We start from the raw sequence: 15,962 nt of genomic DNA on the forward strand, positions 1-15,962 counted from the left end.
CATTAAGCGCACCAAGATTTGAATCATAGGCATCCCAGAAGAAGAAGAAAAAAATAAAGGGTCTGAGAAAATATTTGAAGAAAACTTCCCCAACATGGTAAAGTAAATAATAGTGGAAAACTTCCCCAACATGGTAAAGTAAATAATCAATCAAGTCCAAGAAGCACAGAGAGTCCCATACAGAATAAACCCAAGGAGAAATACACCAAGGCACATATTAATCAAAATAACAACAATTAAACACAAAGAAAAAATATTAAAAGCGGCAAGAGAAAAGCAACAAATAACATATAAGGGAAAACCCATAAGGATAACAACTGATCTTTCTGCAGAAATTCTGCAGGCCAGAAGGGAATGGCAGAATATACTGAAAGTCCTGAAAGAGAAAAACCTACAGCCAAGAGTACTCTACCCAGCAAGGATCTCATTCAGATTCGACAGAGAAATCAAAAGCTTTACAGACAAGCAAAAGTTAAGAGAATTCAGCACCACCAAACCAGCCTTACAACAATTGCTAAAGGAACTTTTCTAAGTAGGAAACACAAGAGAAGGAAAACATCTACAAAAACAAACCCAAAATAATTAAGAAAATGGTAATAGGAACACACATGTCAATAATCACCTTAAATCTAAATGGATTAAATGCTCCAACCAAAAGACACAGACTGGCTGAATGGATACAAAAACAAGACCCTTATATATGCTGCTTACAAGAAACCCACTTCAGACCAAGGGATACATACAGACTGAAAGTAAAGGGATGGAAAAAGATATTCCATGCAAATGGAAGTCAAGAGAAAGCTGGAGTAGCAATACTCATATCAGACAAATCAGACTTTAAAGTAAAGACAAGAGACAAGGAGGGACACTACATAATGATGAAGGGATCCATTCAAGAAGAACATATAACAATTGTAAATATCTATGCCCCCAACAAAGGAGCACCTCAATACATAAGGCAAATGCTGACAGCCATAAAAGGGGAAATCGACAGTAACACAATAATAGTAAGAAACTTTAACACCCCACTTACATCAATGGACAGATTATCCAAATAGAAAATAAATAAAGACACACAAGCTTTAAATGACACATCAGACCATCTCGACTTGATTGATATTTATAGGACATTCCATCCAAAAATGACAGAATACACTTTCTTCTCGAGTGCACACAGAACATTTTCCAGGATAGATCACATCTTGGGTCACAAATCAAACCTCGGTAAATTCAAGAAAACTGAAATCATATCAAGCATCTTCTCTGAGCACAACGCCATGAGACTAGATATCAATTACAGGAAAAAAACTAAAAAAAATACAAAAACATGGAGGCTAAACAATATGCTATTAAACAACCAAGAAATCACTAAAGAAAGCAAAGAGGAAATCAAAACATATCTAGAAACAAATGACAATGAAAACACAACAACCCAAAACCTATGGGATGCAGCAAAAGCAGTTCTAAGAGGGAAGTTTATAGCAATACAGTCCTACCTGAAGAAACAAGAAAATTATCGAATAAACAACCTAACCTTACACTTAAAACAATCAGAGAAAGAAGAACAAAGAAACCCCAGAGTGAACAACAGGAAAGAAATCATAAAGATCAGATCAGAAACAAATGAAAAAGAAAGGAAGGAAACAATAGCAAAGATCAATGAAACTAAAAGCTGGTTCTTTGAGAAGATAAACAAAATTGATAAACCATTAGCCAGACTCATCAGGAAAAAAAGGGAGAAGACGCAAATCAACAGAATTAGAATTGAAAAAGGAGAAGGAACAACAACACAGCAGAAATACAAAAGATCATGAGAGACTACTACAAGCAACTATATGCCAATAAATTGGATAATCTGGAAGAAATGGATACAGTCTTAGAAAAATACAATCTTCCAAGACTGAACCAGGAAGAAATAGAAACTATGAACAGACCAATCACAAGGACGGAAATTGAGACTGTGATTAAAAATCTCCCAACACACAAAAGCCCAGGACCAGATGGATTCACAGGCGAATTCTATCAAACATTTCGAGAAGAGCTAACACCTATCCTTCTCAAACTCTTCCAAAATATATCAGAAATAGGAACACTCCCAAACTCATTCTATGAGGCCACCATCACCCTGATACCAAAACCAGGCAAAGATGTCACAAAAAAAGAAAACTACAGACCAATATCACTGATGAATATAGATGCAAAAATCCGCAACAAAATACTAGCTAACAGACTCCAACAGCACATTAAAAAAATCATACACCATGATCAAGTGGGGTTTATCCCTGGGATGCAAGGATTCTTCAAAATATGCAAATCAATCAATGTGATACATCATATCAACAAATTGAAGGATAAAAACCATATGATAATCTTAATAGATGCAGAAAAAGCTCCTGACAAAATTCAACATCCATTTATGACAAAAACCCTCCAGAAAATGAGCATAGAAGGGAATTACCTCAACATAATAAAAGTCATATATGAGAAACCAAAAGCCAACATCGTTCTAAATGGTGGGAAGAATTCCCTCTAAGAACAGGAACAAGACAAGGGTGTCCACTCTCACCATTATTATTCAACATAGTTTTGGAAGTTTTAGCCACAGCAATCAGAGAAGAAAATGAAATAAAAGGAATCCAAGTTGGAAAAGAAGTAAAATTGTCACTCTTTGCAGATGACATGATATACATTGAAAACCCAAAAGACTCTACCAGAAAACTGCTAGCACTAATCGATGAATTTAGTAAAGTAGCAGGATACAAAATTAATGCACAGAAATCTCTTGCATTCCTATACACTAACAACGGAAGAGCAGAAAGAGAAACTAAGGAAACTCTCCCATTCACCATTGCAACAAGAAGAATAAAATACCTAGGAATAAACCTGCCTAAGGAGGCAAAAGATCTGTATGCAGAAAACTTTAAGACATTGATGAAAGAAATCAAAGACGACACAAACAGATGGAGGGACATCCCATGTTCCTGGATTGGAAGAATCAACATCGTGAAAATGTCTGTACTACCCAAAGCAATTTACAGATTCAATGCAATCCCGATCAAATTACCAATGGCATTTTTCACAGAACTAGAGCAAGAAATCTTACGATTTGTATGGAAACGCAAAAGACCCCGAACAGCCAAAGCAATCTTGAGAAGGAAAAATGGAGTTGGTGGAATCAGGCTTCCTGACTTCAAACTATACTACAAGGCCATAGTGATCATGACAGTATGGTACTGGCACAAAAATAGAAAGGAAGATCAATGGAATAGAATAGAGAACTCAGAAGTAAGCCCAAACACATATGGGCACCTTATCTTTGACAAAGGAGGCACGAGTATACAATGGAAAAAAGACAGCCTCTTCAAGAAGTGGTGCTGGGAAAATTGGACAGCAACATGTAAAAGAATGAAATTGGAACACTTCCTAACACCATACACAAAGATAAACTCCAAATGGATTAAAGACCTACATGTAAGGCCAGACACTATCAAACTCCTAGAGGAAAACATAGGCAGAACACTCTATGACATCCATCAAAGCAAGATGCTTTTTGACCCATGTCCTAGAATCATGGAAATAAAATCAAGAATAAACAAATGGGACCTCATGAAACTTAAAAGCTTTTGCACAGTGAAAGAAACCATAAACAAGACTAAAAGGCAACCCTCAGAATGGGAGAAAATAATTGCCTATGAAACAACGGACAAAGGATTAACCTCCAAAATATACAAGCAGCTCATGAAGCTTCATACCAAAAAAGCAAATAACCCAATCCACAAATGGGCAGAAGACCTAAATAGACATTTCTCCAAAGAAGACATACAGATGGCCAACAAACACATGAAAAGATGCTCAACATCACTAATCATCAGAGAAATGCAAGTCAAAGCCACAATGAGGTATCACCTCACACCAGTCAGAATGGCCATCATCACAAAGTCTGGAAACCACAAATGTTGGGGAGGGTGTGGAGAAAAGGGAACTCTCCTGCACTGTTGGTGGGACTGTAAGTTGGTACAGCCACTATGGAAAACAGTTTGGAGGTTCCTTAAAAAACTACAAATAGAACTACCATATGATCCAGTCATCCCACTCCTGGGCATATACCCAAAGAAAACCATAATCCCAAAAGAAACTTGTACCATAATGTGTATTGCAGCACTATTTACAAGAGCCAGGACATGGAAGCAACCTAAATGCCCATCAACAAATGAATGGATACAGAAGATGTGGCATATATATACAATGGAATATTACTCAGCTATAAAAAGGGATGAGATGGAGCTATATGTAATGAGATGGATAGAACTACAATCTGTCATACATAGTGAAGTAAGTCAGAAAAAGAAGGACAAATATTGTATGCTAACTCACATATACGGAATCTAAAAATGGTACTGATGAACTCAGTGACAAGAACAAGGAAGCAGATACAGAGAATGGACTGGAGAACTCGAGGTATGGGAGGGGGCGGGGGGTGAAGGGGAAACTGAGAGGAAGCGAGAGAGTAACACAGACATATATATACTACCAACTGTAAAATAGTCAGTGGGAAGTTGTTGTATAACAAAGGGAGTCCAACTCGAGGATGGAAGATGCCTTAGAGGACTGGGGCAGGGAGGGTGGGGGGGACTCGGGGGGGGCGTCAAGGAAGGGAGGGAATATGGGGATATGTGTATAAAAACAGTTGATTGAACCTGGTGTACCCCCCAAAAAAAAGAAAAAAAAAACAAAAAAAAAAAAAAAAAGAAAAAAAAACCAGATAGCCAGTGGGAAGTTGCTGTATAACAAAGGGAGATCAACTCGAGTACGGGTGATGCTTCGGAGGGCCGGGACGGGGAGGGTAGGGAAGAGTCGCAGGAGGGAAGGGATATGGGAATATATATATAAATACAGCTGATTCACTTTGGTGTACCTCATAAGCTGGTACAAGAGTGTGAAGCAATTATATTCCAATAAAAAGCTCAAAAAAAAACAATGTAAGGAAAATTATAATAATACAATAAGAAGGAATAAAAACAACCTTCTGAAAACCTAGTAGCTTTCATGTGTCTCTTGATCTCATTCAGTATCTTTCAAACACATCCCCAAAGTTGTTCAGATAGGGCATCCAGGAGGGGCCAGCGTGCACCTTCCACGTAAGGTCTATAAGATGACCTGCCATTCACCTGGGAGCCCAAGTGCTTCCTGAGAGGGCAGTCACCCTTCAGAACTGTATCTATTCAGCTCTCAGGTACCATGAGGGCAGACACCCCCCTCCCCCATGAACAACTCCAGGCCTCTGTGAGACCCTGGAGCATGTCTCTCCGCCTTCCTTGCTATGGTTCTGCGTTGAGCTACACTTCCTGGGCCCTCCAAGAGCAGGGCACAGTCTGGGGGTGGCAGGGGAGGGGGGGCCTGGGGAGGAGTCAGTGAGGGCTCCCCACTCACAGGGACGGGCAAAGGAATCAGGGCACACCCACGCCATGGTCTGCTCTGTGGGCTGACGCTGGACAAGCTCTAAGGTAGGTTAGACAGAAAAAAAAACCAGGCTGTAAGTCAGCTTTTATAAAACGCAATGTGCGAGTACATGTAAATGTCTATATAAACTCTGCAGGAAGTCAGGAACGACACACATCAGGTTAACAGGGGTGCTGACGGAGCGGGAGGTAAGGGCAGAGAATTTACTTCATAAAATGACCTTAAAGCAGTGGACCTACAGGTGACACCAGCTGCACTTTTAGAGCATTCCCCCCTCCCATCACACACACACACACACACGCCCGCCCATGAACGGCAAGCAGGGTGAGGCTGGCCAGGCTCTCCTCGAGGACACTGACCTTCACCACAGCAGATGCACTGTCCCGGCGACGGCAAGCAGGCCAAGGGGGCAGCCCTCACCAGGCCGGGGCTCTACAGCTGGCCCCCAGAGCACAGGCCACCCCCCTGCCCCTCCCCGCCCTCCCATCCGGGGGCCTCACCTCCCTGTAGTCCTTCTTGGGCTCCTCTTGCCTGGAGCTCAGGGACACGGAGGAGAAGCTGGAGGTGGAGGAGCCCTGGCTGATGGAATCCATGGAGCTCTGAGGGGGCTGTGCAGACACCTGCAGCCAGAGAGCCCGGTGAGGCGGGGGTGAGGGCCAGACAGGGGCTGCTCTCAAGTCGGGCCGACACGCACAGCCCTGTTCTCTTACCTCTGAAGACTTCTGCCTCCTCTCGAAGGACAGATGGTGGGCTTCCATTATGGAAAGAATCTAGGAGGATGAAGGGGACGTGAAAAGTCCTGAGACGGGTCACCAACGTCTCATCACCCGTATGGCCCCACGGTCCCCCATCTTCTCAGAAGGCCACGCAGCCCAGCCAGCTCTCGGAGAGACAGGGACACCCAGGCCCAGAGCGGGCGGGAACCTACTCAGGATCGCACTACGTCTGACAGGAGGAGCTGGTGCTCCCCACAAATGGGCTCGGGGACAAGGGAAGCCCAGACGCAGAGGGGCCTCAAAGGCTGCCTCGTCCAGCCTGGGCTGGTCGTCCACAGGCCTCAAGTGCGACCTTCCCACTCACAGCCGCGGGCCGCAAACGGGAGCAGCTTGGAGTGAGCCAGGGAGGCTGTCTGCAATTCCCGTCTGCAGAGCTCCGCCTGGAAGGGCCTTTCGGAGAAGCTCCAGTGCAGAGGCACCCTCGGCCCCTCACGGGCATCTCAGGCCAAGGGTGGCCTCACCCAGTCCCCTGGCTCCGGCTGCTACAAAGCTGAGACTCCATGAGGGCATGGGCAGCTGAGGCCCCCCGGGGCCAGGAGCAGGGATTTAAACCTTCAAAAATCACACTTCTTATGTTGTGCTCTTATCACACATACAAAATAATAAATAAATAAATAAATAAATAAATAAATAAATAAATAAATAAACAAACAAATAAAGGGGGTGGGAGGAAACTTCTGGAGGTGACAGATGTGTTTATGGCATAGATTGTGGTGCTGGTCTCATGGGTGTGGACTTATCCCCAAGCTCATCAAGTTGTACACATTAAATATGTACAGCTTTCTGAATCTCAATCATACCTCAATAAAGTGGTTTAAAAACAAAAACTGTGCTACTCCTAGAAGAATATCTGAACAAACTAAAAGAACTCCCTAGAAAAGGGTTGGAAATTGTAAAACATCAAGAAGCAGAAAGTAGCGCCTGTGCAAAGGGAGACACCTGGAGACCTGTAGTAAAACGGAATCACCTATGTGAGCTACTAGCTGAGATGCTCTGGACATCAGGACCTCGGATGTCCACCGCACATGGCCCTATGCTTTCTGTGGCTAGTTGGCCGAACACGTTTCTCTGAGGGTACCCCTTCAACAGAGCTGCTGCCGGGAGGTGAGCACAAAGGCCTGGCCTCTGGAGGCCCCCCTCACTCCCCACCTGCCCATGAGTGAGCACTGCACGACATGTGGCCCCAAACTAGGTGTTTCCAGAAATTACTAGCAGGAAAGGCTAGTAGCTCACCCACGAATCATTTATGCAGAAAACTATACCCAATGATATTCAAAGTTGGCCAAATCAGAATAAGATTTTAGGCGCTGAGGGTGAAGGAACAGGAATCCAGAGCTGACACTTGCTGCTTTCATGCCCCATCCCCTCTCTTCCCAGCCAGAGCCACCGTCACATTTCCTCTCACTTCACCTGCCCAGAAACCAACAGCACTCAGAGGTGGGGACAAACTCTGCTGGGAGCAGCTCTGTGCACAACACTGAGAAAAAATCCTACCAAGGTGGAAAATAACATGAGTGAGTAAAACCCATGAATGACCAGGTCCCGAATGCAGAAGACGGGGCAGCAGGTTCTAGCCTCGCAGACTCAAGCAGTTTGAACAGCACGGCCAATTCATAATCTGAGGATACTGGTTTTTTTTAACATCATAGTGCTGCTCTGAGATGAAAAAGCTACCTTTGAGTTTAACGCACACTTGAGGGGCGTTTCCTTCAGCCTGTTCTGGATCTCGGTGGACGCTCCGTTCTGCAGCAAGGTCTCTATAATACCTTGGTAACCCCAGCGGGCAGCGATGTGCAGGGGCGTGTCTCCTTTCTCGTTACCGATATCTAGTCTGCAGGCCTGCACGTCGTAGTAGACCAGAGCCTTCACACACTACAAACAGAATGGGAAATGCCACCGTGAACTCACACGTCCGGTCTCGGGCAGGTCTGCGCACCCTGCAGCCTCGGCCCACGTCCCAGCTCAACCCGCCAAGCAAATGTGCAGTAACAGACAGTAACACCTTTTGGGGTTCCAGGCTACCTGATCAGGACACATCATTTTTTTCAAAAGAACCCAACTGCCAATCAGGAAGAAGTGGCTGAATGAATGGTCACCTATCGTGTGCAGAAAGGAGTCACCAGAGCATGCCTGAGACCGCCATCCCTGGAAAGCCCTGCTTGCAGGGCTGGCCCTTGACTTGCAATGTTCCTTGGGAGCTTGGATTTGGGGACTGTTCCCACCGTCCCCTGACTGATGAGAGGGACTCACTGGGCCTAAATGTTTGTACAACAACGCGGGTTATGCTGAACACCTGCTGTCCTTCTGGGAGTATGGGATTTTGTGTGTTTGTATGTTTGTATGTATGTATGTATTTCGGGGCTGCATTGGGGCTTTGTTGCTGCACACAGGCTTTCTCTAGTTGTGGCAAGCGGCGGCTACTCTTTGTTGAGGTGCACAGGCTTCTCATTGCGGTGGCTTCTCTTCTTGCAAAGAACGGCTCTAGGCACGCAGGCTTCAGCAGTTGTGGCATGCGGGCTCAGTAGTTGTGGCTCACAGGCTCCAGAGTGCAGGCTCAGTAGTTGTGCTGCACAGGTTTAGTTGCTCCACAGCATGTGGGAATCTGCCCGGACCAGGGCTTGAACCTGTGTGCCCTGCACTGGGGGGCAGATTCTTAACCACTGCACCACCAGGGAAGCCCAAGACTGGAATTCTGAAATGTGCCGGGCAGCGGGTGTTCACAGGACCAGCCTCCAACCAAAATCTTGGGCACTGAGTCCCTAATGAGCTTCCCTGGTGGCAGACACTGCACACGTGTTGTTATGACTTGCTGCTGGAGGAGTAAGTGTGTCCTGAGTGGCTCCACAGGCAGAGGCTCTTGGAAGCCTGCATGCACGTTCCTCTGGGCTTCATCCTGGCACCTTTCCCTTGGCTGATGTTGCTCTGTGTCCTTCTACTGCAATAAGTCAGAGCTGTGAATACAACTGTATGCTCACCCTGGGAGCCCTCCTAGCACATCACTGAACTGGGGGGTGGTCTTCCGGACCCTGACACGACACATGTTATAGATTATTGTGTACTGATTACAGAATGGGCTACATCTACATTGACTGACCTACAGGATGTCCATGATGTATTAAGTTAGGAAAATAAGCTGCATTTCTGCTCATCAACCAGCTAACCCAGCTCAAGCCCACAGCTATATAAATCTACCTCGGTATTACCACGAGGAGAAGCCAGAGAGAGAGTGGTTAGGGAAAAAAAATCACACACACACAGTTAATGATGTTACTATAAAAACATAAAATGTAAAACCTGAGTATGAACAAAAAGGTAAGAAGAGACGGCAGCAGGGATGAACGCACATGATTTCATTTCAGGAAAAGACAATGGACAATTATGTTTTAGATTTCTGTTATTCCAATACAGCATCTGTAATACGTTTTTTAAGTTTTTAATTAAAAAAATTACACACCAAATGTTCTACTAATTGTCAATACAAAATACGACATTCAACCAATTAGAAATTCACTTTTCTCCACGAGTGAGAAAGGGTGAAGCGGCCGCCCTCGGGACAGCCAGGACCACTTACGTCTTCGTGGCCGTAGGTGCAGGCCAGGTGCAGGGGGGTGTTGCCGTTGTTGTCCTGCACTTCGGCACTGGCTTTGTAGTGCAGCAGCAGCAGCTTCCAAAGGAGAGGAGAGAGCGATGAGCGCCAGCCAGGCCGGCGGTGCAGGCACGCGCTTCCCCAGGAGCACGGCCCTTAGCCACACAGGGACGTTGCTGGTCTCCGTTTTCAACCTGAGCTACTTACACTACAATTTAAATTATATCAGCCCTACAATGGAAAATAATCTGAAAAGGAATATATACTACAGAGAGAAATACACTATATATACACACACATATATATATCTGAATCACTTTGCTGTACACCTGAAACTAACACACTGTAAATTAACTAACTTTGATTAAATAAAAAAATTTTAAAATTAAAAAAAAGAAAAGAAAAAATATTATCATCACTCTCATCCTTCCTGATAAAAAACTTAGAGGTTACTAAAAAAAAAAAAAAAGGGATATATGTATATGTATAACTGATTCACTTTGCTATACATCTGAAATTAACACAACATTGTAAACCAACTATATCCTAATAAAACTTAAAAAAAGAAAAAGAGAAAGAAAAACAGCCCCCATCAATCACTAGCAGTAACTGAGGCACTTTATGTACCAAACAACTTAAGCTGAAACTGAACCATCACTGACTGGCAAAACAATTTTGCCTTTCTAATTTCTGACCTATCTTCTCATTAGTACGGGCATGTCCATCTTGGGGCCTTGTTTAAAATATTTCTAGTATCTTGGGGGTGGGTGAAGGAAAATCCTATCTCATTATTAAAAAGTATGATGCAAAAAAAAAAAATTTAGAGATTAAACAATCTACAGCCCCACCCTCCTTCCCGAAGATGACCATGACGTTTCAAATCCACACCTAACAGTTTCTGCCCAGCGGACCCTTGGGGAGGTGACTGAGACCCCAGCCCTCCCTGCGGCCAGGCAGAGTGCGTGTGGAGCGGAGGAGGGGTCAGCCCTGTGAAGCCACGTGCAGAGCCCAGCCTGTCTGAGCCCAGCTGCTCACCGTCACGCTCTGATAGCCCTTCTGACACGCGAGATGGAGCGGGGTGGAGCCGTGGTAGTCCGTGGCGTTCACCACCGCGCCCTTGGAAACCAGAAAGTCGATGAGTGACGCCTGCCCTACAGAACAGACGGGAAGAGAGCAGGCTTTGCAAACCCTGCAAGTGAAGCCGCAGCATTATTTCACCCTCTCATCCCCTGGCACGAGACGCGGCAGGAGGTCTTTTTCTGCTTGCGGGGAACCAGCGCTAATGTCAAGTCAGACCCTGCAGATTCTAAACACCCTGGGGGGGCCTTGGAGGGGACTCAATTCCAGTCCACCCCCTAAGCACAGAAGGTAGGAGAAAAGAGCCTTAGACATCCACAGGAGAGTCCACAGTGCATCAGTTCACAGGAGGGAATATTGAGGGAATTAAAAAAAATACTGACATGGAGAAATGTTCTTACATATCGCCACGTGAAAAACACCACACGGAAGAGTATGATCCCCACAATATCATATATTCTATAAAAACACACACCCTCACAAGCATGCTGACATTTCAGACAGTCATGAATTAAGCTGATCTCTGGGAGGTAGAAGGATGGTGGGCGTTACTACAGATGTTTGTGTTTTCTACCTTGAACGTGCACTTTTTTTTTTTTTGGAATGTGCATTTTAAAAGATAGTATAGCACAGAGAACTATATTCAATATCCTATGACAAACTATAATGGAAAAGAATATTATAAAAAAGAATAAATAAATGATAGTAAAGTTATATTTTTTAAAGCAGGAATATAAGAATCCCAATTCTGAGGCCCTTTTCACAGTCTGGACTCAAGCCTTCCCTGGCTGGACCACCAGCCCCGGAGCAGTATCAGGCATGCACACAGTGAGACCCCAGCAGCCATCCTCTCCCTGCAGGGCCACCCTCGGCCCCATCCCTTTGCCCGGAGAGCAGAGAGGCAAGCTCACATACCACAGAGGGCAGCCACATGGAGCGGTGTATGACCCCTGTCATCTCTGGAGAAAGGAGTGACAATGGAGGGATCATTCAGCCTCCTAAAAGAGAAAGAGGATACAGAGAAATACACCGGGGGCCTGGGACAAGAAGACAGATCTCCAGGTGTGACCCAGCTGGGTCTCCTCTACAGCGTCCTGGAGAGCATCAGCTCCAGCTTCCGCAGGGCCCCTCCTGCCACTCGGCCCTCTAGGCCTTGACACCCAGCAAAAGAGCCCAATAAGGATAAGGCAACACCAAAAAGGCTAAGAGGAGAATCTGGCATTCCTTCCATCCTAAAACCTGCTTTCTGAGGCTGGGACGGGCCTTCTGCCCACCTCCCCTGGTTAGCAGCCCAGAGGGGTTCCAAGTATTTTTATGACCTTTATCCATCTGATCCTCCAAAGAGGCGGGGGTTACCGTCTCCACTGCACAGCAGAGAAAGCAGAGTGCAGCGAGGATACGTTCCTTGTTCCAAATCTCACAGCAAACAAGTGGGAAACTTCCACCCAGGCCCCACATCTCCCCCTTCCTGGCACTGAGCCCACACAGGACCCTCTTACCCAGAGACGAGTTTCTCACAGTCATCACAGAAGCACAGAGGATGACACATCTTTTGGACGGCATCTTTATCTTGGTCTTCCTGGCTCAGAAGTCTTTCCACTTCTTTCTGGTTACCTGATGCGATGTGCTACAAAGGGACGTCAAAAATACTATTGAGGGACTTCCCTGGTGGTCCAGTGGTTAAGACTCCACACTTCCACTGCAGGGGGTGTGGGTTCAGTCCCTGGTTGGGGAACTTAAGATCCCGCATACTGCGTGGTGCAGCCGATAAATAAATAAATAAATAAATAAATAAATAAATAAAAGACTATATTTTTAAAAAAACTATGGATATGAAGGAACTATTTGCTCTCTAAGGTGTGAATTTTCTGAGCATCCTTACAGAAACACATATCTATGTATGGACGTAGATATGTGTTTGCTCTCTGGGAACTGTTTCAAAGTGATTTGGGTGGATGGGGAAATGATTTGCTCTCTGGGACTTGTTTTAAAATAATGTGGGTGGATGGGGAAAGTGGGGCAGGGGATACAAATGGAACAAGATTGGGAGATGGCTACACGGGGGTTCCTTCATTATACCACTCTTTTATTTTTGTAAATGTTAGGGTTTTTCCAAAACTAAAAAACAACAACATGACAAAACTTCCAGAGCAACAGGAGTAGGGGGGCAACACATCCTGATCCTCGGAGTAGATTTGGATCCCGCATTAGAGGGACAAATCGTCTTATAATCTAACAGAGCCTTGGTCTGCAAAACAACTGAATTAGCACGAGACCCCATCAACGAGCAAACCTGCAGGGCTCACCCCTGTGATGCCTGGATGTGCTCCCCGCAGGGAGTGAGATGTTCTGGGGGGTGCATAGCTCTGGGCCCTCCATGGAACCCACCCTGGCCCGGGGTCCCTCTGACGACTGCCTCGTAGGACACTGTGCCAACCTCTCAGCGGTAGATCAGGTCCTAGGAGGGAGCCGCCTGCATGTGCCTGGGAATCAAACCACCACCAGGTGCCTTGCTCCCAGCCCGGTGCGCTCACACAAACATCTGTAATGTGGGCTCCTGGAGCCAAGAAGCGGCATCAAGTCTGGCGGGGCTGCCAGTGAGGTGCTACTGAGCTGACCGTGAAGCACAAGCCACGTTTTGCCGAACAGGGAGAGGAGGACAGCCGTGCAGAGGGCTCCACACGCAGGGCCCTGGTGCCCGCGCTGTGCTGTCCAGCGGGGCTACAGCACAGCTCACACTGGGGAGATGGGCAGCCCAACTGATCCCAGTCCTAAGACCCCAGCAACCCTACCACCCCCTGGAGCACGAAAAGAACTTCCGTGCTGAACTACGCAGACCACCCTGATGGATTCTACAGAGACTCTAGAGCTGTGGCAACAGGAGAGTTCCTCATCTATTTGTGCCGCAGGACCTCTGGGTGTCTCACCTGAAACAGGCAGTCAGTGGGAGTTGAGGTCATCTGAGACAGTAAGCTCATTCTCTGCTTAAGGAACAGCCGGTCACCAAATCCCTCGGACTCCTGCGAGAAAAGTCAATAATCCGTTTTATCACACGTCGCGAGCTGTCAGTGCAGATCCTTGGAAACAGAGGACCCAGGAACAATCCTCACCATTTCCCACAGAACAGGACCACAGCCCCCTCTCCCCGCCCCCACAGAGCCGCACAGCAGACCCTCATCAGGCTAGGCGGGGGTTCCCCATCTACCTGTGCAGGAAGTGGGGCTCTGAGGACGGCTTCCCGGCAGGGATCTTGGAGGAGGGCAGTGCACTGGCTGTGTGTGGAATGTGGCATCTCTAAATGTGGAACGTGGCCTGCACATACCACCATCCTCTACATGGAAACCTGGATTGTCCTGGCCTCCCCCTCCTCTCAAAACGTCTGTCCTAATGCCTGCAGAGCCCTGTCCCTGCGTTTTATCTGGGCCCACAGACAGGGGAACCATGTGACAGGTTGGTCTGCACTTCCCAGTGTCAACCAGCAAGAGAGAGAAGGGTCCTGCTTTTTGAACAAACTTATTAAAATATCGGACAACATGGCCGCTCGCCCAAAGTCCAATAAACAACTGGGTCCACCCCAATGAATACTCAGGTCTTCACAGTGCAGGTAATTTTTACCTATATACAGAAATCTAAAAGTATCCTTTCTTTATGAAATCATTTCTAGCGAGACACTTCAATGCTCGCTCGAGCACCTGTGACCTTAAATTGTCTGATGACAAATTAACTTCCTCGAAAAGAATCTTGGTGGGAGGTGGAGAGAATTGTTTCCAGCCAGCTGCGGCCAGAAGAACTCACCAAACCCTGACAAAATGATGGGATCATTTCTCTTTGCGGCCCCCTAAGTTCTGACGCAGAGGTCCAGTTAAAGATAGAGCTGGCAGCACTTCTGGGGCCCGCTGCCAAGCAGGGCCCCTCACACCAGCTGCCCTCATGGGGTTGTCTTGGCAAACAAACACCAACCCCTAGTCTCCGAGCCACCTTTGCTCCCAGTTGGTATGTGCCGTATAAAGCTCTATCAACCTGTTTTATTCAGGGATTAATAGCTGAGCAACGTAAGGTCAGAGAAACACCAAACACCTCATTGTTCAGGTAAATTTGGGGCTCTTTCCTCCACTCAGGTGACTGTTTGAAGGGCAGTGATGAAAAAAGGCAGGTCTTTCAGGATCGAATGGTCAGGGAAGAATCAGCGACCAGAAGACATAGCGTATAAGCTAAGACCAACGTGGGAAAAGGGTAAATACTATTTATTGGAAGCCCAGTTAAGCGAGAAAGTCCAGAAGCCCGCAACACTGGAGTAGGGGAGGGTAGAGATCCTTTCAAGGTCCTCCTCCATTTTTTTCTGTCCAAAAAGGTAAATCTAGAGTCATCCCAGTAATGGTTATTTTCAAAAAGCTCAAGTTTTCATCAATGAACGTGCTTAAAGAATGTTTACAGTCATCTCAAGTACGATTATGTCCCAGGGAGAAGATTTCTGTGAAACTACATTATAGTACATAAAGAGTCGACAGTAAAACATTATTCGATTTACTAACACTGAGTCCTTAATGCTTTCAGAAACCTCACCTGCCGTGTGGAGACACACTTGGGCTCTTTCCCCAGGAAACACCACCAGCAAGCAGCCGTGGCCTTGCACATTCCCAGATGGAACTGCACTGAGGCAGAGGCAATGCCACAGACGGAATCCCAATGCTGCCATCACCAAACACAAGGAAGCCGCCACACCTGCTCTGTCCATAAAGGCAAAGGGCATCTCTCAGGCCTGATGCACTCAAGACCCAAGGGTCAGGCTCCATGGCCAGCCATGAGGATGATGCAACCTTGTCCCAAGTCTGGGGGGGACCGACCACCCTGCACGCGAGAAGGCAGGACCAGGCAAGAGAGGCCCTGGGCTGGGTCCCCCTCTTGCCCACCCAAGCTAATGGCCATCCCTGGGGCTATCCACGCAGGATGCCCCAGAGGAACGAGACACAGAGACACCCAGATGCAGGGGTGTTGCAGGAGCAAGGAAGGGCATCAGCATCACTTCCCACTTGGAAAAGGCACCTCCAAATATCCTATTCGAG

General features: G+C 46.4%; 1 protein-coding gene across 5 annotated transcripts in view; it reads right to left on the reverse strand.

Moving 5' to 3' along the window:
* The window catches only part of ANKRD27 (ankyrin repeat domain 27), a 60,734-nt gene that overhangs the window by 17,517 nt on the left and 27,255 nt on the right, over window positions 1-15,962 (reverse strand). For all 5 annotated transcript variants that reach the window (XM_057710692.1, XM_057710695.1, XM_057710694.1 and 2 more), the window contains 8 exons: window positions 13,827-13,919; window positions 12,399-12,526; window positions 11,815-11,897; window positions 10,858-10,973; window positions 9,808-9,900; window positions 7,911-8,108; window positions 6,171-6,230; window positions 5,961-6,080 (listed from right to left, as the gene is read on the reverse strand). In XM_057710692.1, coding sequence (XP_057566675.1) covers window positions 5,961-6,080; window positions 6,171-6,230; window positions 7,911-8,108; window positions 9,808-9,900; window positions 10,858-10,973; window positions 11,815-11,897; window positions 12,399-12,526; window positions 13,827-13,919 — 891 coding nt within the window. The remainder of the gene's footprint in view (window positions 1-5,960; window positions 6,081-6,170; window positions 6,231-7,910; window positions 8,109-9,807; window positions 9,901-10,857; window positions 10,974-11,814; window positions 11,898-12,398; window positions 12,527-13,826; window positions 13,920-15,962) is intronic.

The sequence above is a fragment of the Hippopotamus amphibius genome, chromosome 16 (genome assembly GCF_030028045.1).
Source record: "Hippopotamus amphibius kiboko isolate mHipAmp2 chromosome 16, mHipAmp2.hap2, whole genome shotgun sequence".
Classification (NCBI taxonomy): Eukaryota; Metazoa; Chordata; class Mammalia; order Artiodactyla; family Hippopotamidae; genus Hippopotamus; species Hippopotamus amphibius.